Source organism: Oculina patagonica, chromosome 4 (assembly GCF_052425735.1).
Source record: "Oculina patagonica isolate OP01 chromosome 4, crgOcupat, whole genome shotgun sequence".
NCBI classification, from domain to species: domain Eukaryota; kingdom Metazoa; phylum Cnidaria; class Anthozoa; order Scleractinia; family Oculinidae; genus Oculina; species Oculina patagonica.
Genome location: NC_135761.1, coordinates 15,818,717 through 15,844,682, shown reverse-complemented (window position 1 = coordinate 15,844,682; position 25,966 = coordinate 15,818,717). Strand labels below are relative to the sequence as shown.

The 25,966-nt window shown below is 36.0% G+C and overlaps 2 protein-coding genes and 2 long non-coding RNA genes across 5 annotated transcripts in view; 1 reads left to right on the top strand and 3 right to left on the bottom strand.

Annotated features, from left to right (window-relative positions):
- The window catches only part of LOC144649741 (allene oxide synthase-lipoxygenase protein-like), a 178,064-nt gene that overhangs the window by 52,598 nt on the left and 99,500 nt on the right, over positions 1 to 25,966 (top strand). The gene's annotated exons all lie outside the window — the stretch shown is intronic.
- Positions 3,832 to 6,414, bottom strand: LOC144652437 (uncharacterized). Of its 2 annotated transcripts, none has more exons than XR_013570535.1 (4): positions 6,206 to 6,414; positions 5,589 to 5,621; positions 5,071 to 5,195; positions 3,832 to 4,027 (listed from the first exon to the last, which is right to left on the bottom strand). It is a non-coding gene; the product is annotated as an uncharacterized LOC144652437 (long non-coding RNA). The 2 variants fall into 2 exon arrangements; XR_013570534.1 differs by having other exon boundaries at positions 3,832 to 4,021; positions 6,206 to 6,410.
- LOC144652436 (uncharacterized) lies at positions 11,925 to 15,550 on the bottom strand. Its single transcript, XR_013570533.1, has 4 exons — positions 15,367 to 15,550; positions 14,529 to 14,567; positions 12,798 to 12,917; positions 11,925 to 12,082 (listed from the first exon to the last, which is right to left on the bottom strand). It is a non-coding gene; the product is annotated as an uncharacterized LOC144652436 (long non-coding RNA).
- On the bottom strand, positions 21,954 to 25,018 carry LOC144649698 (antimicrobial peptide damicornin-like). The gene is made up of 3 exons (XM_078509260.1): positions 22,640 to 25,018; positions 22,251 to 22,289; positions 21,954 to 22,073 (listed from the first exon to the last, which is right to left on the bottom strand). Exons 1-3 carry the CDS (start codon positions 22,740 to 22,742, stop codon positions 21,955 to 21,957), a joined length of 261 nt encoding a protein of 86 aa, XP_078365386.1. The 5' UTR covers positions 22,743 to 25,018; the 3' UTR covers position 21,954.

Genomic DNA, 25,966 nt, shown 5'->3' with positions numbered 1-25,966 from the left:
TCTTGTGGAAGAAGAGGAAGTCAGGGAAGGGTTCAAATACATACCAGAGTATGTTCCAAGACTCAGTTTGTATTTGCTTCTCTCACTAGCAACACCAAAGAAGTCGTACTCGGCGTAAGCTGTATTTCCATTTATGTCTTCAAGGTCCACTCGAAGTCTGCTTCGTTCTTTTGTCAGGCGGTGAATCCTGTCCAGTCCGAGCCAAAATTCACCGTTCAGATTTCCGAAGCCTCGTTTGTAGTCATCCCAGCCGCGGTAGAAAACAACCGAGCCATCCAGTCTCTTCTGGAACACGGTCCATCCCCCACCGGCTGTTGTTTGGTCACAAAACACATCAAAGGCACCGGCATTGTCAGGGTCGATCGTATAAACACCGCTTATTCGCTTGCCAGCTTTGTACACGTCAGCACAGTTCTTGTAAACTGCAAACAAAAGAAAACGACATGATTACCCAAGCAAAGAAAACGAAATAATTGCGATTTATTTAATTCCATTGATCATTTGCCTTGAAATTTTCCGTTTTCTCCGGCTACACGACTTTCGAACAGCTTGCCAGATTCGATCGTTAAAACGAATAGGAAATGGAAAATTCCGTTGCTCAGTCTCCACGCCCGGCAAACTCATACCTCATGGGTTTTTTTCATAAGAACCTTTATTTATACCTTTTTCAGTCGTTTTGTTTCCTTTCAAAGATTTGATTTCCTCTCGAATCTCACCGAGTTCATCCCTTACTTCACGAAGCAGCGCTTCGATCTTCTTATTCGGTCCTGAATAAAAATTGTTGGACGTATACACGTTGTGACATTTGGAATTCGCGTTAGAAACTCCAGAGCTGTTAGCGTTTGTTGTTACTTTCTGGGAGGCGGCAGTGCTCAGTGTAGTTACAACAAGGAACACATATACCAGACTCAAGAAAAAACCCGGGCTAGCCATGATCATCTTATCAGTTTCTCAGTGAAACTAAACTCAATCGAGCGTCATCCGTCGAATGGTCCCGCTAAAGTTGAATGACGTTTTTAAACAATGTTTTTGCGTAGGTTTCTGACAAGAGTATTCTCGTTTTCGAGGTCGACTATTTTTGGAGCGAATTTTGCATAATGCGCCGCAGGAGAAATGATTTAAACTGAAAACAGTTGAATCCACAATTGTGTTCTTTCCTGTTCATATCGAGGAAGTTGAATCAGGTTTTAACTTTCAAGACGTCGGCGTGAGATACCGTTGAGATTAAAAAACATGTAGCTTTCAAAAAGCTAAATAGAATAACGGTGAAATTGCGATAGTCAAATAGCTGAGCCTCCGTTCCTTGTCAGAAAAAACTTTCAAATAGACAGTAGAAGAGAACAAAAGAAAATCATTAATTATGAGCATATGTCGATGAGTCCACAGTTTCTCATAACTAACGCTGAGATAAAAGTATGGCAACCACTAAGAGAAATTACAATTCCGAGCAGTTCACGAGAAAAGGTAGTGCTGAATGGTCAATTTAATTGTAAATCAATTGGCTGATCATTTTGTCTGAGTGTATTGTTCCCAAATCTGTGACCCTAAGTTTTCTTCATCAAAACGTTTTTATTTTCAGCACTAGTTGTCCTCGTCAAAACAAAAAGAGAGCAGCCCCTAACTTAAATTTGTACTTGTTAGCTGGCTGACTTTATAATGATAAGAGGCCCTGCCAGGGGGGGGGGGGTGGTCCCGTGTCGCTTGTTTTAATTAAAAATGTGCAGTGTCGCTGTTTTATCGCTCTTCATGTCGCTGTCGGTAATTAAATTGAAGGAACATTGCTTGTCCTTGTCGGAATTTAAGTTATTCCATATAAAGGTTGTCGTTTGTCGCCATTTTATCAGTATGCTGTGGCTACTTTTTGGGTCATGTCGCTTGTCGGACTTTACCCTGGCAGGGCCTCTAAATCTGATAAGTACTGAATCAAAATTCTCGGATAAGGAACTTGTTAAATTAAATGCACTTAATCGTTCACTTGTTATTGGTTATTGCGTCCCAGTTAGACAAAAAACGTTTACTGAAAGATAACGAAATATCCGGGCTTCTGATCGCTAGTACCTCTGGCGAATTCGAGAGACAAATTTTCTGAAATCCTCATGAAAAAAGATAGCTTCGCACTAGTAAATTAATTAAAGCGACGGGGCTATATTTATATCAGTTCATGATTGCGTGCAATTTAGTGGACAGCATATATAATGGCTTTACACATGTATAGTAACTTAGTTGTGCACAGTAAAACAAAACATAAGAAAATACTTGTACCTCGCTCAGATTGGTGTGACTTTATCAAAATAATTTTTGTTTTGATTATTTTTCCTGACTTACCGTGCGTAGTTCATCCGATGTAAATGCTGATGACGCCGCCCCCGGGTACGAAATTTCGACTTCCGTGCCACTTGTACCATTCCATTATTATTCCATTTTCTAAACAGCGAGGATCTAATGATTTTTGGCGAAAAACGATATCTAGGGAATTTTTCTGTTGAATTGTAACAGCTGTGCTGTAAGGTTCGGTGATGCCATGTTTATGTTATACGTGTCTTTTTCCCGTTATGAAACGTAAACAATGATGTTAATTTGGATATTACTTGCATTTTGGCGTTTATTGAATCAAAATCAATTGTCTGAAGGAACTTATTTACGGTCGGATACGGTCACAATTCGATATTTTCAAATTGACAAGTCAGGCCAATATTTATTATCCGAATTGAAAAAATATATATATATGAACACAAATTTATGGAAAGTTCGTAAAAGCAAGGAGCTGACTGATGACCTGAGGGTATGAATGACAGCTGTCAGTTTAAATTTGAGTTCTTTTATCCCACATATAATAGCCATTAAATTTATTACTGTTTGTGGTCAGTGTGTTATTTTTAAAAATGAATTCAGCTTGGTCGTTCTAGGAATTAAATCTTTACACAGCTATATTAGAGAAATTTGGATGATAAGTAGAACAAATTCCAACCGTCAGGTATTTTAACTTTTGTCACTATAGCTACAGAGTTGAGTTGACAGTTTTGAATAAATTTGAATGTTTTTGGTAAAGATATAACTGCAGTTTGAAATTTGTCATTTGCCATTTTGGTAAATCACGCGGTACCCAAACTAACACAATCCAAACAACACAATCTTGATAGTTTTAACTTAAATATATCGACAATAAAAGTTCATAAATTTCAAAGTGTGATTTCCCAAAAACCAAACAATCCATTAATTTTCATCGTCTGAACTAATTTATTTACGGTCGAATACGGTCACAATTCCACATTTTTACATTAATCTTAACAAACCCTTTATATATTTCAGTTCTTAATTGAAATAACATATCAAATGAAATAAAAGAAAAACTTGTGGTTATTATAATACTCAGAGCATGACCGAATGGCCGAATTGAAAAAATGAACGCTGACAATAATTAAATTAGAGTTCCTTTAGCCTACATATTAATCGAATTTTGTATTACGGTCTGTGGTCAGTTTGTTATTTTCAACTTACTTTTGAGCAATTTGGCCAAAATTTCAGGAAATATTGTTAAGACCAAAATTGACCAAACTAATCAATAATACTAATAAATCAGTATAAGTTAATGATATCGACAACAATTAACAGTTTCTAACGATCGAGTGTCTTCCATAAACCTAAACAATCGACCGTTAATGTTAACAAAACACAATTTTCTAGATTAATTTGATTCCCACTGAGTCGCCCTACCAGCGATATTATCAACATCAATTTGTGCTCGGCGCGTCTTTCGTTATAACCCTTTATATCGTGCTCGCTCCCATTTGTTATATGGGTGTCATAAATTAGTGAGCAGTCGTAGACATCTTTTAATCAATGAAATTACTTTATTGACATAAATCTAACTCAATACACAAACATTCCGTGATAAATAACAAACAAAACAACACAAATAGCAGCTTTAATTATGAAAAATGTGCCGGATTCAAAATTGGTAAATTCCCAGTTGTCTGAGGTTGTTTATGTATTCCATATGGACTCCAGTCACTCCAACAATCTGCAACTAAGAAAAATATTGAACAATAAAGTTTCGATTTTGTGAGCTCCATCATTGTTTTTATACTAGGATATAAAACACTTTATCGTTTTCTACTCGTATTAAAAATCTTTCCTAAAACTTTTCAATATTAGGAAGGCAAAGTCATGCATAATACTGTGAGTCGTTTAACACTCCAATAATTCGAGAACACTAAGGAAAGTAAAAAACACTGAAAAGTATTTCATGTATTTTACACAACAAAAAAATAAACGTGTTATTTCGTTGAAAATTAGAGATCACCACCCTCTTTTTTCCATTGAATAATTCAAACATCCCCCCCCCCCGCCTCCACCCCAGCACCTCTCTCGCAGTGCTACTTTACACCCCGAACCACCTCGCGTTTCACCCACCCCAGACAATAATCAATGCACAGTCCCTAATATGTCACTAATTTATATAAAACCCATAAATTATGTAATTCCTTGCCATTGTCTTGCATCAAAAAAATGCCAAGATGTAAAACGCACGTACAGTGCCATTGCACAAGCAATTAAAAGAACTGTGTCACAGATTTAAGCCAAATAAAGACATAAGAAAATTGCCACAAAAATGAGTGAAATATAAAAAAAAAACGCTTAAAACAGTGAAGGAACATTTCAATAACACAAAAAATTCAAAAGAAGGTACGCATGGACAGAATTGAAGAGGATTTTAACGGTTTGCGATATGGGTTTTTGAAGAACTTTTAGGCTGAACTGTTGAAAATGTTAATCTCCTTCGATTGTATCTTTTAATTACAACGCCCAGGATTCAAATTTGTCTATGAAGCTTTAGTTTTGTCATTTAGGTTCATAGCAATAATCTCTCCGCTAACATCAAGTTTTATAGCGAGTAATTTGTAAAACTTAGACTGAACTCAGTCGTGACACAGTCTCTTCAAAACTTGACTTTATCTAGCAACATATATTTTAGGATGCGGTTGTCGTTATGGCTTTCCTTTCATTTTCCTGTTTTTTTTTTTTAGGGAAGAATGTTTTGAATATTAAGCCACAACCTAATCTACTTACCTCACATCATGGGCAGCCACACGAAAACCTACATTTGGTTCTCAATAACTTGCCGTTCTGGTTGCTGAATGGACAAAACTGCCGAAATCGTTTGCAAAATACGTCGGAATATTCATTATGGCAATCTAAAAAGAGATAAAGACAACATGGTAGCCTGACAGATAGAGCAGAGTAAAATTTAAGCTCTTTTTGGCTAAGGCCTATGGTTCCGGAAGTTAGGGATGAATTCACGTTTCCACAAACGCAGAATCTAGCAGCCAGTACGGCTCCTTCCCACGGATACGATGTTTTTCCAGGTTACGAAAAATAAATTTTTGCCATTTTGCTTATACTCATTTACATCCGTGTGGGGAGGAAGCTTCTGGAAGGGTAAAATTGCTTTGATCGCAAACAAAATACCAGACCCCGGCCAGCAGAACTCTCGACTTGAGACCAACTTATTATAACCAATAGGCCACCGCCCCTCCCACGATTGGGTTGTGTTAAACCCTAAAATCCTAAAACAAGATGATATTTACCTGTTTCACGACGATATTCCTTCTGAGAGTCATCTGAGAAAACGGAAAGTATAACTTATAACAGTGCAAGCTAATTGAGGGTTGCTTGAAAAAATAAAAGCTAGACGTTTTTTTAGTTCTTTATGTTCCTGGTTAAACTGAGTCTTTGCTAGGTCAGTATCGGATTAAAGTTCACTGGGAGTACACAAAGAGTTTACACTCTAGATTATTTCTTTTTTCACTGAACAGTCAAACGGAGATTCTTCTAGATCCGTGTTTTGATTTGTGTTCAGACGTCCCAATTTTAAAAATTGGGGTGGCCCAAAAAAAAAAAGAAAAAAAAAAAGGGTGATTATTTTTCCCAAAGGTCTTTATTGGTGTTAACAAAATTACAGCCAGCATTTCTCCTTTTAAATGATGATGGAAGGATTAAATTGGCTTAAGTATAATAAAGGTTCCGCAAAGAGAACTAAAGTCTGAATCTAACGATTAGTAATACAGTCTTTTGCACATTCAGCCGTGAAAGCTACATCTAAGGACTGACCCACATATAGTAAAGAAATATAGAACTTAATTATTCGTATTTTATCAACAGAAATATCTTAAGTTAACTTATTATGTTGCCTGTAAGAACTTACCCAGCATATCCAGGAGGAAGTTGGAATCTGCACCGGAAATCTTTTGTACCCAAGACACCAGAATGACTGCGGACAGAAGAAACAGCAAGACTCTTGAAGCTGCCATTACTGATTTCAATTTCCAATGAGTAAGTTGCAATGCTTTCAACGCGGACAAGCTAAGCTTAATTTTGTTTGTCGAATGCACAGTTAAGTAAATTTTTGGCGCTTTTTATAGGTCGTAGTTTCCTTTGCACCAACCTGTACACAGCTGTTTTCACCAACTAATTTGTTCTCTTAATCTGATTAGTTGAACATAAAGATAACTCCTAACCGCAGGGACATGTTAAGTCTTTGTACGAGTCAGTGCGGCGGTCCATGTACCATGCTATGCACGAAATAAAAAAGGCTATTTCCTTTTACAAAAAACAGCTACAACTAACAAAAAAATCTCTTACCAGCTTAAATCAAAATTTGCAACCTAGCTATACAATTTTGCTAAATAACGGTGAGGCCCCAATTAATAAGCGACAAACAAAACCCAATAGGATAAAATGTGGCGTGCATTGGTCTTCCCGCCATTGGCATAAGAGCTTTTATCTTTAACAGATTACTGATCGACTAGACTATTATCAATCAATCAATTAAAAATGTGAATTTTTGATAAGTACGACACGGACATCAAACTAGCATGGCTAAAAAGTTCGTCTTATTTAATTAAATCAATAACAATACTGAATTTGTATCTTATTTTACCCCCCCCTCTCCGTCGAAACATCGATATCAAATTCATTCACCGCCGCCGCATTAAACTCATTTTTTTTTTTATGGCAGCACCAGTCAGTGATGTCATTTTACCCGGGCTTAACATGAAAACGATTTGCCCCATAGAGAAAGTGAGATCTGTATGGAATGCCCATCCGGTATTTCAGAAACTTGCCCTTATTTAGAGAGTTTATTAGAATAGACAATTAGCGATTAACGAAAATACTGGTCAGTGCTTTAGAATGAGATTGTATGTTGTACATGGCATTTACGTGACCCGTCAAATGTTTCGTGCCTAGAGTGAAAACTTTTTCACTTGGCACATTAACGACGATTTTCACGAAAGTGTAAAAAATTCCGGTTTTTAAAATTTTAAAAAAAAAATTGCTGCTTTTTACACGATAGACGCTTAAAATGTTTACTGTTTAGTAAATGGGTATGTCCGATGTCATAATGTAGGTATGTCGCCAGTTTGAACCACGCTTTAAGGTTATCACCAATTGCGTTGTGTTTGTGGGTATCGTTCAGTTCATTCGGTTTTAATATATTTAAAATACAGAAATCTTAAGTACGTCAAATCATGATGATATTTCTATATCCTTTGTAATTTTGTCAAACATTGACTTATCTTTAGCATAATTAGTTTTTGGTAATTGGTGTAGCTCTAATCAATCTTTGTAATGTAAATACAAGGAAATATTTTATTTAAAGTTGATTAATATAAGATAAAAAAGGCCACCAGCCTATGTTAGATTTGCTGCTTTGTATCTACTCCCATTAAATAGAGTTGTTTATTTTATTTATTTTCTTTTATTTAAAATTGCGTGAGATGCTCCGGCGCCTTCCGAGCAAAGTGGGCGCCAAAAAGTAAATGATACACATCAGATTATTTTCACTCTCGCATTTCTGATTTAGATTCGGCATTTGATGGTTGCAAGTTCACCGCTTTGTTGGATTTCCAGCACGTTGTAGACTTGTCAAATGCTGGAAATCAACTGACGCAAGGTTGCCTAACTGTGGGGTCTACTAAAAAAAGTTATATTTTGTGTTTATTATAGATAATTATTTGTGTTGATCTTACTCTGTTAAACTTCAATTTTCTTTGTTTATTACTTACTTAACCGCTGTATAACACACTCCATGATATCCTCATCACATCACAAAGATAAAGGGACTGGATTTTGAGTCATCAGTCCAAGATTTTCGATGTACAATTAGAGGAGGGGAAAGGACTGTCAACATCTTGCACTGACCATGGGTTGGTATGTACATTACATGTCTGGGATGTCAAGGTTTGCCCCCATGAATGTGCCGGCCCTGAGGTTAACAATAAAGTCGCTTTTGGTGGAACCTCCTTAGCTGCTCCGTTGGTAACACTATATTAACTGCAAACATGGTACAAAGACAGTTTTACCCGCCGTCGACTGGTTGGCTTAGTTTATAGGGTGCCAGACTGGAGAAAGGGAGGTCGTGGGTGAGCCAAATCCCGGCTGACTACCAACCAGTGTAACGTGCTGGCTGGGCATTACGGAATCTCTTTCAGCTCAGATGATCGCGTTATTGGGCAGTAACGCTATAATTAAGCCGTTGGCCCTGTCTACACAACCTCCTCATGCCATATCATATTAGTAGGCGTATAAATGTTCGAAAATAGTAGGGGACGTAGTCCTCGGTGTTGTGGACGTCTGGCCTGGTCGCTCAAGTATTTACCCCGGTCTTAAATTGTTAAGCGCATACAAAGTGCATTTCCATATATATAAGGTAGCTCTCGATGTAGAATCTAAGAGACTTGGTTATATTAAATGTGTTAAGGTCGGGACACACTATGTTACACGTCGCTGCCACGTCGCGCGCTGTCGCCTCTGTGACATGCCCCTTGTCGCTGCGCGTTCACTGGTTTGTTTGTGCGCACTCGCAGCGACAATGGCGATTCGCGTTGTCGCAGCGTGTTCCGTCTGCGCGTCGCTGCGACATTGTTCCATGGGCACGTTTTTTCCGCATGTTTTGGCTGTTCGCATTCCCTCTCTCCTTCGCTGTTTGTGCCCCCCTTGTCGCGCGACTTGTTTGTGCGTCCCGGCGACCTCGTGTTGCTGCGCTTGTCGCTGTGGCCCGACCTTAACAGTTACGCAAGACAAGGATACCTTTAAAATGTTCAAAACACGGACGCAGAATAATAATTTAAAATAACACTTTATAATCGATTACCTCGGCTGCACTCCTTTGACTGCTGAATATCAAAGAAATATTTGTTTAAATAGCAGGGTAAAATACGGTTTGTTTTCGTAACCAATCTTGTGCCCATTTAAAAGCTTATCACTTGTGACAGCTTGACCTCGTTGTATGTCGAATAAAATCACAGATATAGTCGTTATGACGTTATTTACTAAACTGTAAGATGTTGAAAAATAATATAGAAACTACTTGATTTTTTGTGACAAGCCATTATTGCTGTAGCATTTAGTACTGAAATAATTAAAGCGAAAGGGCAAAGTGATGTAATTAAGAAACCAAATCATTTGGTGTAAACCCAGTTAAAAAAAGTTACCTAAACCAGTTGTGCTTGAAAACAGAATTTAAATTATATAGGGTTCCGCTTATCAATGCATGGTATCAATAACAAATCAGCTAATCGAAACTGGCTAGAAATCCGCATGTGGATAAGGGAAGGTGTACCGCAAGAAATACTGTTGATAATGAATGCCCATCGCTCTCTCCAACTTGAGTCGGAGTCTTGAGCAACGTCACGATATTTAAAGTCATTTTTCTGATTACTTTCAAATTGAAAGAAAACTTAAGTAAAAGTTACTTTTCTAACATAGGAAGCAAACAAAGGAGTAATTCGAAAAACGCGGAAATAGCGAAGAGTGGTTTCGACTAATAAAGATTAGAAGGCCTTTTGAGTACGAATGACAAACTCGGAAAAAATTTGCCAATTTTTTCCAAGATGTGTTGTCCGTGACAAATAGCTCCTTTAAGCGTCGTAGAAAGATTTTTAAAATGACGGAAAGCAATGAATTTGATGACTTCAATTCAATTCTCAGATGTAGTCTAGAGGAATTTTAATATGGCAATAACTTCGAAAGGGGAAAATATTTTCTCAGATGTGTTTGGTAACTTATTTGCAAGAAGATCTGATTTGATAAAAAAAAAGTTTGGCGAAAACGACGCAATCGGAATGTCACATTATAAATGACTCTTTTGAGCGAAGATTTGACCTCCTTAAAACAGTTGGGGGGGGGGGGGGGGGCCCCCCCCCCCCCCCCCCCCCCCCCCCCAAAAAAATGTTGAGCTCAGCCTTTTTGGCACAAATTCGGAAAATATAAGTTTGGTTTATTTTAACTTGAAGAGACAAGATAAAAGTGAACGGAATCTTCCACAGCTCTATAAGAATTTCGTTTAAGACCCAGTTATCTTTTTTAAAAAAAAATACTTTTTTTCAAGTCGTTCTAGGGACGACACGCCGGCACCATTGCGCCAAACTATTGAATATATAAGTTTCTCGAGCTCGGTTTACGATTTTATTTCATGACTCTGGATCGGATCAAGAAAACAGCGCGTGAATTTACTCCCACACTTGATGACATTATATGTGGGTGTCTGAGGGACCGAAACGAAAGTCAGTAAAAGCCCACGTAATACTTTGTTTACTGTTAAATGGTCTGTTTCTGCAGGCGCGCTTTTGATATGAGATTATAGATAGGTAACAAGGCGCCACTTAGCCGGCGCGAATGGACCACCTTTTAGGGCTGATTTCCGCTTACTGTAATTAGGAGAAGGTTTCTTCCCCATAGACAAGGGGAGGGGAGTGGTAAGACAAGATTAGGATATATCTAAGATTTTATCTAATATACCTGGGACATAGGTATATTAGTGCCGAGCGGAAGAAGCCAAATCTTTAAACCAAAATAGGCCTTATTAGGTAAATGCAGACCCCAAAACGTCCAACGGCTCGGAACGTAGCCCTGGAAGCTCTTCTCTGATAAAAGATAATTATTCACTAAAACACATGGTATCGGCTAACTACAAGCTAAGGTTAATGTATATTAGAGGACATTTCTGAGCATTTAAAAAAAATGGTCGACGTCTTCCGAATATTATTGTTAATATAGAAAAATATCAAAAAGGTTCTTTGTATCCTATGGAACTGGTGCGCTCTGATTGTCAAGAATTGAAAGTTTGAAGGTTATGTAGTGCAATCTATTCCTTATTTTCTCTTTACAAAAATTAAACATGGAAAGGTCCGCTGTGTGGTTTCGGCTCACCACTTTTGTCAAGCAACCTTCAAAATTTACAAAGCTGACAATGTTGTAACAATTCATTTTGACGGTTTTTTTAGTTGTTCTTGGTTCATTTCTTTTCCAATCCTTTTTCCCAACTTCTGCCTCTTATCTGTGCCTTTTTATCCTCTTTCCTTCATTAGCAAAGCGTTTAACCAAATCAAATTCAAATATTGGTAAATGACTATCAGCGCTCATGTGGCTAGCAAAGGCAATTTGGAATTCACTTAGTTTTCAGATTCTAGAAAAAGAAAACAATGTCCTGTGAAAGACTCGCCCTGGTTTTCATGAGCAACATCCGTGCTTCATTTTACAGCACCGTAAAAACGGGGTGGGGGGAGGGGGGTATAAAATTTCTTTTCCCTGCCCAAATCCCATTTTCCAGCCTATTATGGTTTCCCGATTATCCAAATCACAGTCCAAGTGCAATTCAATAAAATTGAAAAAAAAAAATAAATAATTTTATAAAACCTAATAATCTTATATTTTTTGACTCAAAATTTTGGATTTATTTTTTACAATGCGTGACAAACTTACTGGCGTGACAGTAAAACCACAATTGTTTATTTGTTTGTTATTCTCAGTCCTAGTGATCCAATTCCAATTTTTTTCAGTGAAAATTTGCCTATATCCTACTTCCCTTTTTTACCTCTTCAGGCCCCTCTCCCAGAAAAAAAAAACATCACTGAGGCACAAAATTTAGTGCCAATGGGTATTTCTTTATTTACCTTGAAACATGTTTTCACATTTATTAAGTATAAGTGTTAAACTTCTTTAAATTGCGCAGTTACTTTGTAGTGATTGTACGCAGGTTATGTTCCATGATACCTTCCTTTTAGCGACAGTCCTTTAAATCCTATAGGTAACAAAAAGAAAAAAAAAACGTTTAGTTGAACTCCACCCGCTTTCTTTGAAAAATGCAAAGTTGACTTAAGCAATTCCAACAGCGTGACTAACTTCAAATTTAGTCCATAGCATACCATGTTGTCAAGTTAGTATGTTTTTTGGTTGTAAAAAAAAAAAAAATAATAAAAAAAAAAAAAAAAACCCGGGCCCCCCGGCCGGGGAAAAAAAAAAAAATTAGAAATTTTTTAAAAAAAAAAAAAAAAAATATTATTTAAAAAAGGGTTTGTAGTATATTAAGGGAAACGGATTTTTTGTCAGTTGTGAGTAAAAATCAAAAAAAATGTTTGTTGTCAGTTAAATTTTAGGGGATTAGTCAGTTGTGAGTTAAAATTTTGGCCATTTGTCAGTTAACCCCATGCAGACCCTCACAATTACTGTGATAAAAATTATAGTGTTTTTTTGTGCGCTTAAAGTTATTGGTTAATATATATACCAGTCGCCATCCTTTTAGGTACATGTATGATGGATTGTCACTGTCAATGTTGTTGCCACTGGTAGTTTTGCCATTATTCTCATTTTTATTGTAGATAGCCTGCGAACAGGCTCCCGAGTGGGGTTACGCGAGCGAATCGAGCGGAAGATTGTCACTGTACATGCTAGAAGCTTCTAATAACTTGTGGTGAGGATCAGAGGGTATAATTTAACTCACATTGTGCATATCTCACCTCAGACACAGCCGCATGACCACTGGCACCTTTCCCTCATGTATTTTCCATTGCCATTGGTGTGAGAGCAGAACTTTCTAAATCGTTTGCAGAATTGAGCGGAATTTAGGTTCTTGCATTCTGTAAGAAACATTGTAACAAAACTGGTTGGAAACGATCCTATTCCAAAATCTAATAAACATGACAAAAGTCAAGTAGACGGATGTTGAAGAGTCAAGCTCTGTATTACTCATAACTACCTTAAAAATGGTTAGTCGTATTTTTTTAAATTATAATTATAAATTAAAAATACATCATAATACTTTGAGGGTTAGGGGAATTAACAGCAGTGTATTTTGTATTGAAGCACCCTTTGATGATAATAGCCTAGAACGAGGGGGGGGGGGGGGAAGACAAGTTACATCAAAGTGGCCTGTTTGCAGCATGATCCCCTATCTCTTTTTGTATACTTCTAAAGCTAGCAGGTCTCAGGCCTTCCACCCGTCCTTGTATATTCAAACCAATTTCTCGGTTAAGATAAAAATTAGTAAATAATAAAGATGGTAAATTTTAAGCTCGGTAATAAATAATGAAGATTAACTATTCAACATGACACGAGCATGGGACAAAGAAAAAGTCTGAGTCCCCGACGGGAATCGAACCCATGGCCTCCCAGATACCGGTTGGGCGCTCTAACCAACTGAGCTACGAGAGACTCGTTGTGAGCTGGGCCATTTTACTAGGTTGATAAGTGACACACGTCCTGCATACTGCTAGGATCAGCAATGTCGAATTCATCAAGTTTGTAGTAAATAATAAAGATGGTAAATTTTAAGCTCGGTAATAAATAATGAAGATGAACTATTGTTGTAAAAATATCTAAGGTAAATTCTTCTACCGATAACTGATTCCATTTTCGACATGTCCGAATACAAAGATGCCTAGTAGTCTTAAGTTTCCGATCTCGTGTTAATAGCTTTTATTTTGATGCTGTCCCGCAAGTTCAATGTCACAACTATGTCAGTCCAATCCAAATTACACATAAAGGAAAGAAAGACCCTACGCAGCAAAGACGGATACAAGTGGAAGTTTAGTATGAAGATAAAGCTCAACTGACTTCTTCTGCTTGTAAATTTACGAGTCCAAAAACCAAATTGCAACCCCTTAGAAAATATCATACCCGTTCATAACTAATTCAGGTTAAACATTAACTGAGGCGCAGCAAAAAAATATTATCGTCTTGCATATATTATTTTGGTACATCTGTTGTAAATTACTGACGTGGCTGTCTTGCTCATTGGAGATATTTGACCACGATTATAGGCTTCAGCCAAAATACACGCAAAAGGAAGACAAGAAATTAAATAAAATAGCTTAAATAATTTATTGTGCTTTGATTGTAGTCAATTCAAAAAGATATTCTGTGGATGAAAAATCCAAACGGTATTTTTCTAACCAAATCAGCTAAGTAAATATGACTTCGCATCAATAAGTGTTAAATGGACATTTTTGGGAAACCATAACTTTAAGGCAATAAAATAATTCACCTTCTGTTTAGGCACAATTAAAAAACATGTTATTGCCATTGTTTGTGCCGCGTGTGAGCGAAATCGATTATTTAAGCTTTTTCAGCACTGCCTACATATCCTTCCCCACCCACTCCAAATATATTAGAGTGCCTTGCTCCTCCACATTTAAAGGTATCAAATACAGCCGACATTAGTAAAAGGAAACACAAAATGTCGAATTTACCTCGGCGAGTAATCTCATTAGTGGAATCGTCCACTTCATCTAGAAAATAATGACAGTATCAGATTAGAAATTATTGTCATGATCATGAAATTATTTTCGTGAACACAAAATTACTTTTAAAGAGAAAGCATAAGAAATAATTGACAAATTATTCTTAAAAATAACCCCTTTTATCCATCACCGTAAATTTTTAAATATATCCTGCACTTTGAGAAGTCATTCGATGGTTTTCAGCAAAATGTTGTTATATCCATACCACTGTTAGCAAGAAATGAATTGAATTTTAAATAAACACCGCCCTCGTATAAACGCCGCCCTCGAATAAACGCCGCACTGGAATCAGGAAAAATTTAGTGAAAAACGCCGCGCCGTTTAATCGAATAACTTTCTGTAATTGTAATCTCCTTAAATGAGAAGCAAACAGGACAAGAAAGCACAGAAACGCGCGTTGAAACATGTTGAAATTAACAGCTCATAGAATCTCTGCTGAAAGGTATTTATTCAGCAATACTCCCTCAAATCATAGTTTACTTCACAGTGGGCGGGTATCTTTCGATTATTTATTAACTGGTTTACACAAAAAGGCATTTGTTCAAGAAACAATTCCCTGAAAGAATTTAAAGCCGAAAAACTTCAAATATTTTCAACTGCCTGTTGTGTGCTGATGACGTTCTTAGTCGTTCGGCAAGTAGAAATTATGTCACTTTTACTCTCTTAGTAAACGAGGAAACATTTTTTTAAAAAGTAATATAAATATTTATGTAAGGAAACGGTGTTAGTTTTCTGAAAATTCCCATTATATACAGGGCTGTATATTTTAAAGCTCTTTGTTACTTACTCAGTGTATCCAAAAGGAAACTGGATTCGGCGGAGGTTTTCTCTACTTGAGCCAGCATGAAGGCCACGATCACGAGTAAGAGAAACATTCGTGCGGACTTCATTGTGACGGCAAAATCGGCCACAAACGTCAAGCTACTGCTTTGCTGCGCGGATTCAGGCAAAGTGCTTTACTATATCTAGGTCCCTTTTGCTCCCTCTTTTATAGGCAGTATATCAGTTCACTAATCGAAAGCTGATTAGAAGCTTGTTAATTCTCGCTTATAGATTGATGGATTGCACATTAGTATAACACCACTGAATGACGTCTTCACGCCTAAAATAAAGTAACAAATGTGTACTTCGCCCACTCGACGAATATGCAGATGTTGCAGAAGAACTAAAACAAAACTGAAATTAGGCACGTCAAAAACAGCAACAGGAGCTTTGATAAGGATAGCGTGATGCGATTATTGCGCAAAAAAATACTTGTTATTTTAACGATATCAGCTTTCAATACGGTAAAACGATGTTTTGAATGAAAAGAAAAAACCCACAGTCTTGTAATTAAAGGGCTACATTCAAATAATATCCCAAGTGCAAGTCACATGCCAGAACAAGAAAAAATTAGAAAACGTTTATTCTCAATTTCGTGATATATTGTTCTTGCTAATTAGAAAAGGTGTAGTTTTTGGCGATTTTAGCAATTAGGGCTAAGCCGCTTGCTCGTTGGTGTAAAAATATACCGAATTCTAGTCAAAACAAAACAAAAGATCCTTTCAAATTGCTTTCGTTCATCACGAAACTTCACTGATTGTACGTATTTATCACGCAACAAGTGAGTTCCTTTTCTTCAGTAACACAATAAACAGCTGAAACGGTTAATAGGCCGGGTTCAAATTGGCATGAGTATTATATCGTTTTATATTTCGAATTTCCAATTTTATTACGTTAATACCAAATAGTCTTTAAGCTCCGATAGTAAAGGTGAAACTTAACTGACGTTGGACGGTCATGTTGTTGAAAACTCTTTTAACAGGATTTAAATTTGCGCTTGACGTGAAAACAGCTGTTTTTAATCGGCTTTATTAAGTGATGAGCACTTTACAGTAATTTTACCATTACGCGACAAAGAAACCGCAAGCTGCAGAAAATAATTTTGCACGATAACTGTCAATTGATTCTTAAAATGTCCAATTTGAGGAAATATATGAATCCTCACTGAAATCGAATTTAATAAAATGATCGTACTCACTCACGCAACAAGAAAAGTATAATTTCTTGTGAGACAGTAAAGCAAATAAAGATTCAGTAATTATTAGAGAAAGTAAACAAAATAAACCGTATTATAGAAAAAAAAAACGCTCCATAAAATTAACGCGAATTTTTAAATTTTTTTGTCGGCGTTCCGCGACAATATTAAAGGCGGGGGTACACGTGAAGGCAGTTTATCCACCGCTTAACTTGGATTTAATGCAAATATTTCGTTCGCCTTTCAAGCAATTCAAAAACTATCTTCCCATTTTACGAATCTGCATTTTGCGGTTTTGTAAATCTTTTGGTGATTTTTGGGAGGAGATAGTTTTTCTCAAAGGATTAGTAAAATTTAGAGAAATAGAAAAAATATACTGTATTGAAGATTTAATGTGATTGTTCAATTGGAATTTGAAGTTAAAAATTAATAGATGGACACCTTGTTTTCGTCCTATAATGTAACAAAATTCCCTTTTTCTTTTGCTTTTGCCAGACGTATTGAACTCATGGACTTTTTTACATTTATTTGCTCAATGTCGGTTATGTCTTGAATTTCTTGAAATCCTCGTCCTTAATTAAGTGAAGCGTTAAGTTCCGCGACGTTTATTTCCATTACTATTACCCCAAATTCTGCATCCTGTACATACATGTACATAGTTGACTTTCTCTTTTTTGCCAACTGTATTTCGGTCATTTGCAATGTCATGTTTTCTTTCAGAGGAGCAGTTCATCTGATACATCAATGCAACTTATGATTTTGCCCAAAAAAATTCAATGTTGCAATAAAATTTGTTATTTTTGTTGCCACAAACTGCGCTTCCTTGCGTTTATCGCGTTGATTTCATCATTTAATTTTAAAAACTTACCTCCTCTTTCGTGTTAATTTACATTATTCAGGAAAAAGTTTCCCTCTAATTCGCGTCAATTGAAGCCGCTTGATTTTAAATACCTTAATTAAAATAAGAGTTAATTTCCTATGTATAAGGTATATTTTTGCTGTGGTTTAAATTTATGTTTAGTTTAAAACGTTTTAAACCAATTTGACTTTTATTTTTCACTGTCGTATATTCATTATCGTAGTTCGAAACAAAAGGAAATAAAAACTAAACTGGTTTGAAAAATTTGAAGGCAAAGATAAATTTAAACCACGTCATATGCATCTTGTGTCTTTTATTATGCAAAAACGCCTTTCTTAAACCATTCCACTCAGCTTATATATGAAAAAGATATCGCTTAATGTATCCAATAAAAATGTTAAACTCTGTTTGTCAAAGATGAAAAGTTTGAAGGGTATGTAATATTATCTTTTCGTGATTTTCTCTTTTTAAAAAATTAAAACATCGACATTGGTTGTCGCTTTTAACCCGGGATCGAGTGGTCTGGGTTCTAGCGGTAAAAGAGTTAAGTGTGCAATGCTTTTGGGCAAGACAAAAGCTGCGGTTACACGAGGTAAATTTTACCTAGGGAAATACAAAGAAAGGGGAAAGCCTACTAGTAAATCGACCGTTAAAATTTCCCCTTAGGAAAATAAGCCAGAGCTTCATGCATTTACCTGGGTATTTAATGGATAAATACTCCAGTTGAGTAAGTCTCACGGGAGATTATAAACATGGATGACCGAGCGATGTTGTGCTTTGCTCCGTCATCGTTATGCTTCTGTGGCGAGGCTAGCTTTCACATGTGTAATGGTTTATTTTTGTAACCCGGAAAAGAAGGCGACGACACCGCCTCCCACGGATACACTGTCAAATTATCTGTCTACAACCTTTCAGACACTAATAGGGCTCGACTCAAAGCTTCAAGCATTCTGTTCAAGTTCAATACTCATAACTAAGGTCTAAAGAAATCCATCTTCATCGATCTTCTTGGCGCAAACCTTGTGCAAACGGTGCATTTGACGTATGATTAACTAGCTGAACACTCAATGCACGTGCACTCGGTCTTAAACTTGACTTTCCATTGGTAGAATTGCCTGGGGAACCTTACATGGGTAAATTATGATTGTTCTCAGTCACTCAACCAGATAAATTCACCTCGGTAAATTTTCCCGAAGAACCGATTACACGTGAAAAAAACCGGTTACAGGTCAAAAAAACAGGTTACACGTGAAAATCCTAGTTTCCCAGGGAAACTTTGTATTTCCCTAAGTAAAATGGATTCCGGTAACCTGACCCATGTAGAGTCGTCAATTTTTCCTAGGTAAGCCTGCCAATGAGAAGTAGAGTTTTTGACAGTGCACGTCCAGTGCACTGTATGCGTGTAGAAGATGAATGAAGATGGCTTCTTTTCGACCTTGATTGTAAGCCTACATTTACACGGGACCGTTTGGAGCCGATTAAGGTGTTTACACGGGACCGTTCTGGAACCGGTCCGCAACGGATTTAAAACTGGACCCGCAAAACAGCAGGTCCAGTTTTGGATCCGTTCTGGACCGGTTCCAGAACGGTCCCGTGTAAACAGAAGGCCTATCCGGTCCCGTGTAAACGTAGCCTATGTAGAATGCTTGGGCCCGGGTTTACATGTTTTCTCTGACAAGTTTACCCGAGGGTGGTTTAACCGCAGCTAATATCACGATGCCTTAGCTCACCTTTTTTGTCAAGCAACCTTTAAATTGTAAATAGCTCACAAAGTTTGTAGCAATTTATTTTTATCAGTTCCCACACCATAGGCACAAAATTCGTTATCGACCGCTGTTCTCGTTCCTATTTTTTCCTCGTTTTTTGCTCAATTTGTGCTTTTAATCTCTACTTCTTCATCCTCTTTTATTCGTTAGCAAAACTCTATACAAAAAGAAAATCGAACATGGATAAATAATGGCAAACAAGGTGGTTTAGAGTTCACTTAGTTTTGAAATTCTGAAAATAGAAAACAATGTCGAGGTGACTAGAGACTCGTGTTGGTTTTGCTGATCAACATATTCGAGTTACCTTTTTCCCTCTGTTGCAAGCATCATCATCACCATCATCATCATCATCATCACGCTTACATGTGCAAAAGATGTCAAGCGAGAACGAGTAAATCACACGAAAATCATCATGTGAGTAAAACTCTTTGTTTAAATTTCTATGTTCTCTGGTTTTGCATTAGACAACCAGGAAATTTATTTTAAACGATGTCCACATAAACATTGCAGCAACGATTTGATGTTCATCTTTATTTAACTGTTCAAAATCAAAAATTAGTTTTGTAATAATTAATAAATAAACTTGATATAGCGCACTTATCCAGAAGTTCTAAGGCGCTTTAAAGCTGTTCAAAATTAAAAAAAATAAATAAATAAATAAAAAGACGAATAAAAATACTGGCTAAATAAATAAGTCTTATCAGTTTTGTGCTTTCAAGATTTCCAGATATTTTTCCTTGATGCTTTCCTTTGAAAGGCAGTCCTTCTTTTCTATAGGTTAAAAAGAAAAAAAGAAAAAGGTTAAATTTAGCAATGCTCCTTGAAAAATGAAAAGATGAATATAGTCTCATTTCACTTAACTTTAAAGTTACCATGTTGTTAAGTTTGTACGTGGATATTAGTTGTGATGAAAACCTCGCATTACATACATAGATATTACATCATGGTTAGTGAGCGCGTACGATTTTTATTGGCGCAGTTGTGAAGAACAACAGAACGAGCTAGCGAGCGCAGCGAGCGAGTGAGTTTGTTTTTTTTTTTCTTCACAACGAGTGAATAAAAGTTCTACAAGCGACAGATATGTCCAGGATTGAACACTAATGAAATGCACGTTCCTCAGACAGGCATCACAAAGTGTCCTCGTTAATAAAAGTTCACCAAAATACACCAAATTCTGTCAAATATGAAGTAATATGGAAATACCAAATAACACAGTCAAACATGAAGTACTTATTAAACAATGCTTGCGTTCAATCCTGGACATAAGTGCATTACAAGTAATTTACAGAGCAAACAGCAATGCGATAAAACTAAAAGCTCATTTTGAATGAGGAATAAAATATTATTTTGCTTACATCACAGCACAAATATCACTTTCTGTCCATATTTGACATATTTTACGCACCCGAGCAGCAGCCCGTAGCTAAATGACAGGGCCGTAACTAGCAAGAGGCAAGGCGAGGCACTTGCCTCGTCTAGATTTTCACTCAAAATTTAAAACAAAATATGTTTTGTTGGGAAAATAATCCCCAGTTGAACAACATTGATTTTTCTGCAGAAATACGTCATGAAAAATGTATCTGAAAGAGTTTCAAAGCTTCTTGATTTTAAACTTTTTTGGAGGGCATGCACCCAGAACCTCCTATCAAGATCTTGCCTCGTCTATGGCAAAGGTCTGGTTACGGCCCTGAATGAATGAATGAATGAATGAATGAATGAATGAATGAATGAATGAATGAATGAATGAATGAATGAATGAATGAATGAATGAATGAATGAATGAATGAATGAATGAATGAATGAATGAATGAATGAATGAATGAATGAATGAATGAATGAATGAATGAATGAATGAATGAATGAATGAATGAATGAATGAATGGATGGATGGATGAATCAGAGTTGAAGTACCTTTTAGACTTTCCGTGAACAAAATCGATAGTAATTAGCGACCTTTAGATAACAACAAAAAACAAAAAACAACAAAAAAACAACAACAACAAAACTTTATTTAAATTTATTTTATTTTTTTTCTCCCCCCGCCTAGAGGGGGGGAGAAAAAAAAAAAAAAAAAAAAAAAAAAAAAAAAAAATTAAATAAATAAAAAAAAAAAAAAAAAAAAAAAAAAAAAAAAAAAAAAAAAAAAAAAAATAAAAAAATTTTTAAAAAATTTTTTTTTTTTAAAAAAAATAACCCAAAAAAAATAAATAAAAATTTTAAAAAAATTCTAGGTACCAGGTATTTCCAACACGTTTATTCTAACAACGACCAGGCTCCTACAGCAGTTATTTCAGGGTCAACTACTGATTTTAAGCAGCGGTAAAACTTATCTTTTACCCCCTTTTTATTGCTGATCGAGTGACTATTTTTATAGGGACACTCAAAACATAAATGCGCTTAAATATAACTGGTTTCCAAATTGGAATTCTTGCAAATTTCACTACGCTCCTTCGATTTCTTGCAGCCATTATTTTTTCCATGACCATTTTTTTTATGACTGACAAGGTCACGTGACAGAGATATGCAGAGTAATAAAAACCGTCATAGTCATGCATAGCAATCCATCTGGATTGGATATTTTTGTCTTCTTCTCTATTTAATTTTCGTCTATTTGCATATAAATTGAAATATTTCTATTATTTCTTGCACTTCCATACAATGCCGCCCACTCGCTTTTCGTATAGGCAGAGTATGATATGAAGAATTATGCAAATCGAGGAGGGACATCTCACCTCAGACACAACCACATGAATAGCGGCACTTTGCCCTCATGAATTTTCCATTGTCATTGCTAAAGGCACAATACTTCCTCATTCTTCTGCAGAACGCATCGGAACCTATGTTCTTGCAACCTACAGGAAAATTTTGCAACAAAATTGGTCAGAAAACTTCTACTGAAACATGACGTGGTCATTTAGACGGATAACAAGGCGGCTCTTTATCACACATCACTAACTTAAAAAAAGATTGGACACACCTTTTTTGACCCTTATAACAGTAGCAAAAGAGAAAATAAATGCAGTATTTACCTCGGCGAGTTATCTCATCTCCGGTATCATCCAATTCATCTGGTAACAAATGACAGTTTCGTAATTATCAGAAATTATTTTCAGTATTTACTTAACAGCAAAATACCCAATTGAACTAATAATTTCATTTATTTCGATTATTTATTTGCCGCACAAATTGTTTTGATATAAAAGACGTTTTTTTGTAAATTTTAACTGTTTTACACTAAAGACATTTTTAAAAGAAACAATGATAAAAGGTATAAACTCAGAAGTCTGCAAATATACACTATTGGTAGACAAGGAAACAATTTCTTAAAAAGCAATACAAATGTGTACATAAGCAAAAACGTGTTAGTTTTCAGCAAATTTACATTAAAAATATAGAGTCAATGTTCTTTGTTACTTACTCAATGTACCCAAAAGGAAACTGGAGTCAGCAGAGGTTTTCTCCACTTGAGCCAGCAAGAAGGCAGCAATCACGAGGAAGAAAAACATCCGTGCGGACTTCATTGTCACGGCAAAATCGGCGACAAACGTCAAAGTACTGCTTTGCGGGGCGGATTCGGGTAAAGTGATGGACTATATCTAGGTCTCTTTTGCGCCCACTTTTATATACAGTATGCTCAATTAACTCCCGCTTATACATCGATGGGGGGTACATTAGTATTTTACCACTAAATGACGTCTACCCGCTTTAAATAAAGTAACAAATGCATACCACCCTCGCCCACTCAACGAATAAACAGATGTCGCAGAAGAACTAGAAGAAAACTGAAACTAAGAACGTCATAAGAACAGCGTGGTACAATTTTTATTGATGAATTAAAATATACCTTTTGTTTTTTGTGAAACGAAAACACATTTTGCAAAAATGGTGAATGAAAAAAGCAATCTTGTCATAAAAGGGCCACTTCAAATGATATCCCTTTGCAACATGAAGCAATTATTTAAATAGCATAACCTCAGCTCAAAATTCGCGACGTTGGCCACAAAAAGGTATCAACTTAATTAACATTGACACAATCGTTGAAATCGTTGACAAATTTGAACGAAAATATATCTTATTTTATCCCCGCTTGAAGTAACATGCCAGAACATGAAATATTAAAAGAACGTCTATTCTCAATTCCGCGAAACGGCATTGTTATTACTAATTAGAAAAATGTGTAGTTTTTTGTGATTTTACCTTTTGTTGCTGTAAAAATATATCAAACTACAATCAAAACCAAGATCCAACCACATTGCTTTCGTACATAGACTTCATTGACGGATTCAAATTATTTTTTTAACTCTTTATTACGAAACAAGTGATCTGCTTTTTTACAAACATCAGTCTTATATCGTTCATTTGGAATTCGAATGTTCAATTTTATTGCATTACCAAATAGTCCAAAAACTCCAAAAGGGATAAATTGTGTGGAATGCGGAACTTGAGTGGCGCTGGCAGGTCATTTTGTTAAAAGCGTTAAGCAGGAAATGGGCTTGACGTAAAAACAACTGTATTTACTCGGCTTTGTCTAGTCATGAGCACATTTATCAGTGACGCGACAAAAAACCGCAACCTACAGAAAATAATTTTGCACGTTAATCGTTCGTTAATACATAAAACACCCAGTTAAAAGAAAAAAGCATGACATTCATTAAACTTGAATTTAACAAAATGAAACGTGGGCGACTCGCGCAGTAAGAAAAATACAGTGTCTTAATTGTCTTTCGAGGCAGTAAAACATTAATATTTAATAAACGTTAGAGAAAGTAGACAAAATATATAAAAAGTTTGAAGTATTTTATCATTTAGAAGCGCCTTTTTTAACCCATTCTAAAAGATTCTAAAATAATTTAACGTTCGGCCTAAAAACAGCACTTCTAAATATATAGCGATGTGATTAAAATGTACAAGCAGATTTAAGCATGCACACAGGCAACGCCTTTTTGTCAGGTGTGACTAGCTTTAGACCCAAACTAAACATATAGTCCTGGAGAAACTGAGTTACAATTTAAGTTTTCTAAATCCTGTACCTATAATATAAACTTTGCAATGATAAGAAAAATGATTGAATTTTTCGCACATTTCCACAGTATTGACATTATTGCTGGAATGCATGACAACATCTTTGCCAATTAAACTGTCTGAGTATTTTAGAAATTTTCACACCAACACACTTTCGTTTTACGCACAGTATGACAAAATACACAGAGAATATATTAATTTCCTCTGCTAGACTTTGCCTCAGACGACGGCTGTCAATGTAAAGTCAAGTAAATTCGTGTTTTAACAGGTGCTGTGAAACTAAAATAAAAACGCTTTGTTCATTTACAGAATTGTTCCTCCTTTACCATTGAAACTGAGGTCTTGTAAAACCTTAACATGAAATTGTTACACTATTATCATATTATTATAAACGGGATTACATTTAGTTGTAAAGACGTAAACTTACATGTAATAGCTTATTTTTATTAACAATTAGTGGATTACTAGATTAAGGTGTTTTACCACGCAAAAGTTCCCTGCTTCTAATTACATTTGTCACCCTTAAGTGCATTTGTGGACCTAAATGCATTTGCGGTCCCGAATAAAAAATAGGTTACACTTTTTTGGCTTATAAAACAGATGTTTTCTTAAGCGGATACATAAAAAAATTTGTTATTCACTAAACTACAAGTTTTACTTCAATATTAAGGCTCAAATTAATTGACGTTTACAAATGGTATTTTCTTATTTCTGCAGTTGTAACATTAGACTATTTTTACAGATCATATGATACTCTACATTTTTTTTTTTTTATATATATTTTTTTTTTTTTTGTGGGGGGGGGGGGGGGGGGGGGGAAAAATTTGTTTTTTGTTATTGGAAAAAATTTTTAAAAAAAATTATTGTTGGAGAAGGTGGGCCCCAAAAGAAAAAAATAAAAACACGGAATAATTATCCCCCCCCCGCGCGTTTTTTTGGGGGGAAAAATAAAAATAAAAATATTTTTTTTCCTTTCCTTCTGGCGTGGCTCAGCCAGAAAATGTTGCATGAGAAAATCTTATGACTGAGCTTAACTTTGTTGTCGACCTGCTGATGTTAACCTCCCGCCCTACACACGTCAGCTCGCCGTATTGTTTTCTCTGGGATTTAGTCAACGGCACAATACTGTAATATTTTAGAAAGGTATTTGCATGCCCATTAAGCTAAAGTTCCACTTTTTAGATTTTTTCAAATTTTAAATTAGAGGCATTGTACTGTAATGAATAACAATAAATGATATTTTCTTTTTTCTTTGCTGATAAATGACAATTTAAGTCAATAGTATTAAATCAGTAGTTCAGATTGATGGTAAGAATGAGTGAAATGAGAACCCAAAATCATCATCATTGTCAACATATCAACCTAGTAAAAATGGCCCAGCTCACAACGAGTCTCTCGTAGCTCAGTTGGTTAGAGCGCCCAACCGGTATCTGGGAGGCCATGGGTTCGATTCCCGTCGGGGACTCAGAATTTTTTTTTGTCCCATGCTCGTGTCATGTAGAACATCTTATCTTTATTATCATCATCATTGTATGGAATTTTAAAGTTTTGGAGTTTCAGAACTAAGGGAATCGCAATGCATAAGCTTTTAATGAGGGAATTTGAGCAAAATTACCGGGGGAGCCTTGATTATAAAAATTAAAACGCAATATTAAAAATTTATCACCACCGCAAGAGAGTACTGTGTATTAATAGTTCCTTTGGTACTCAGCCCAGATTTTTC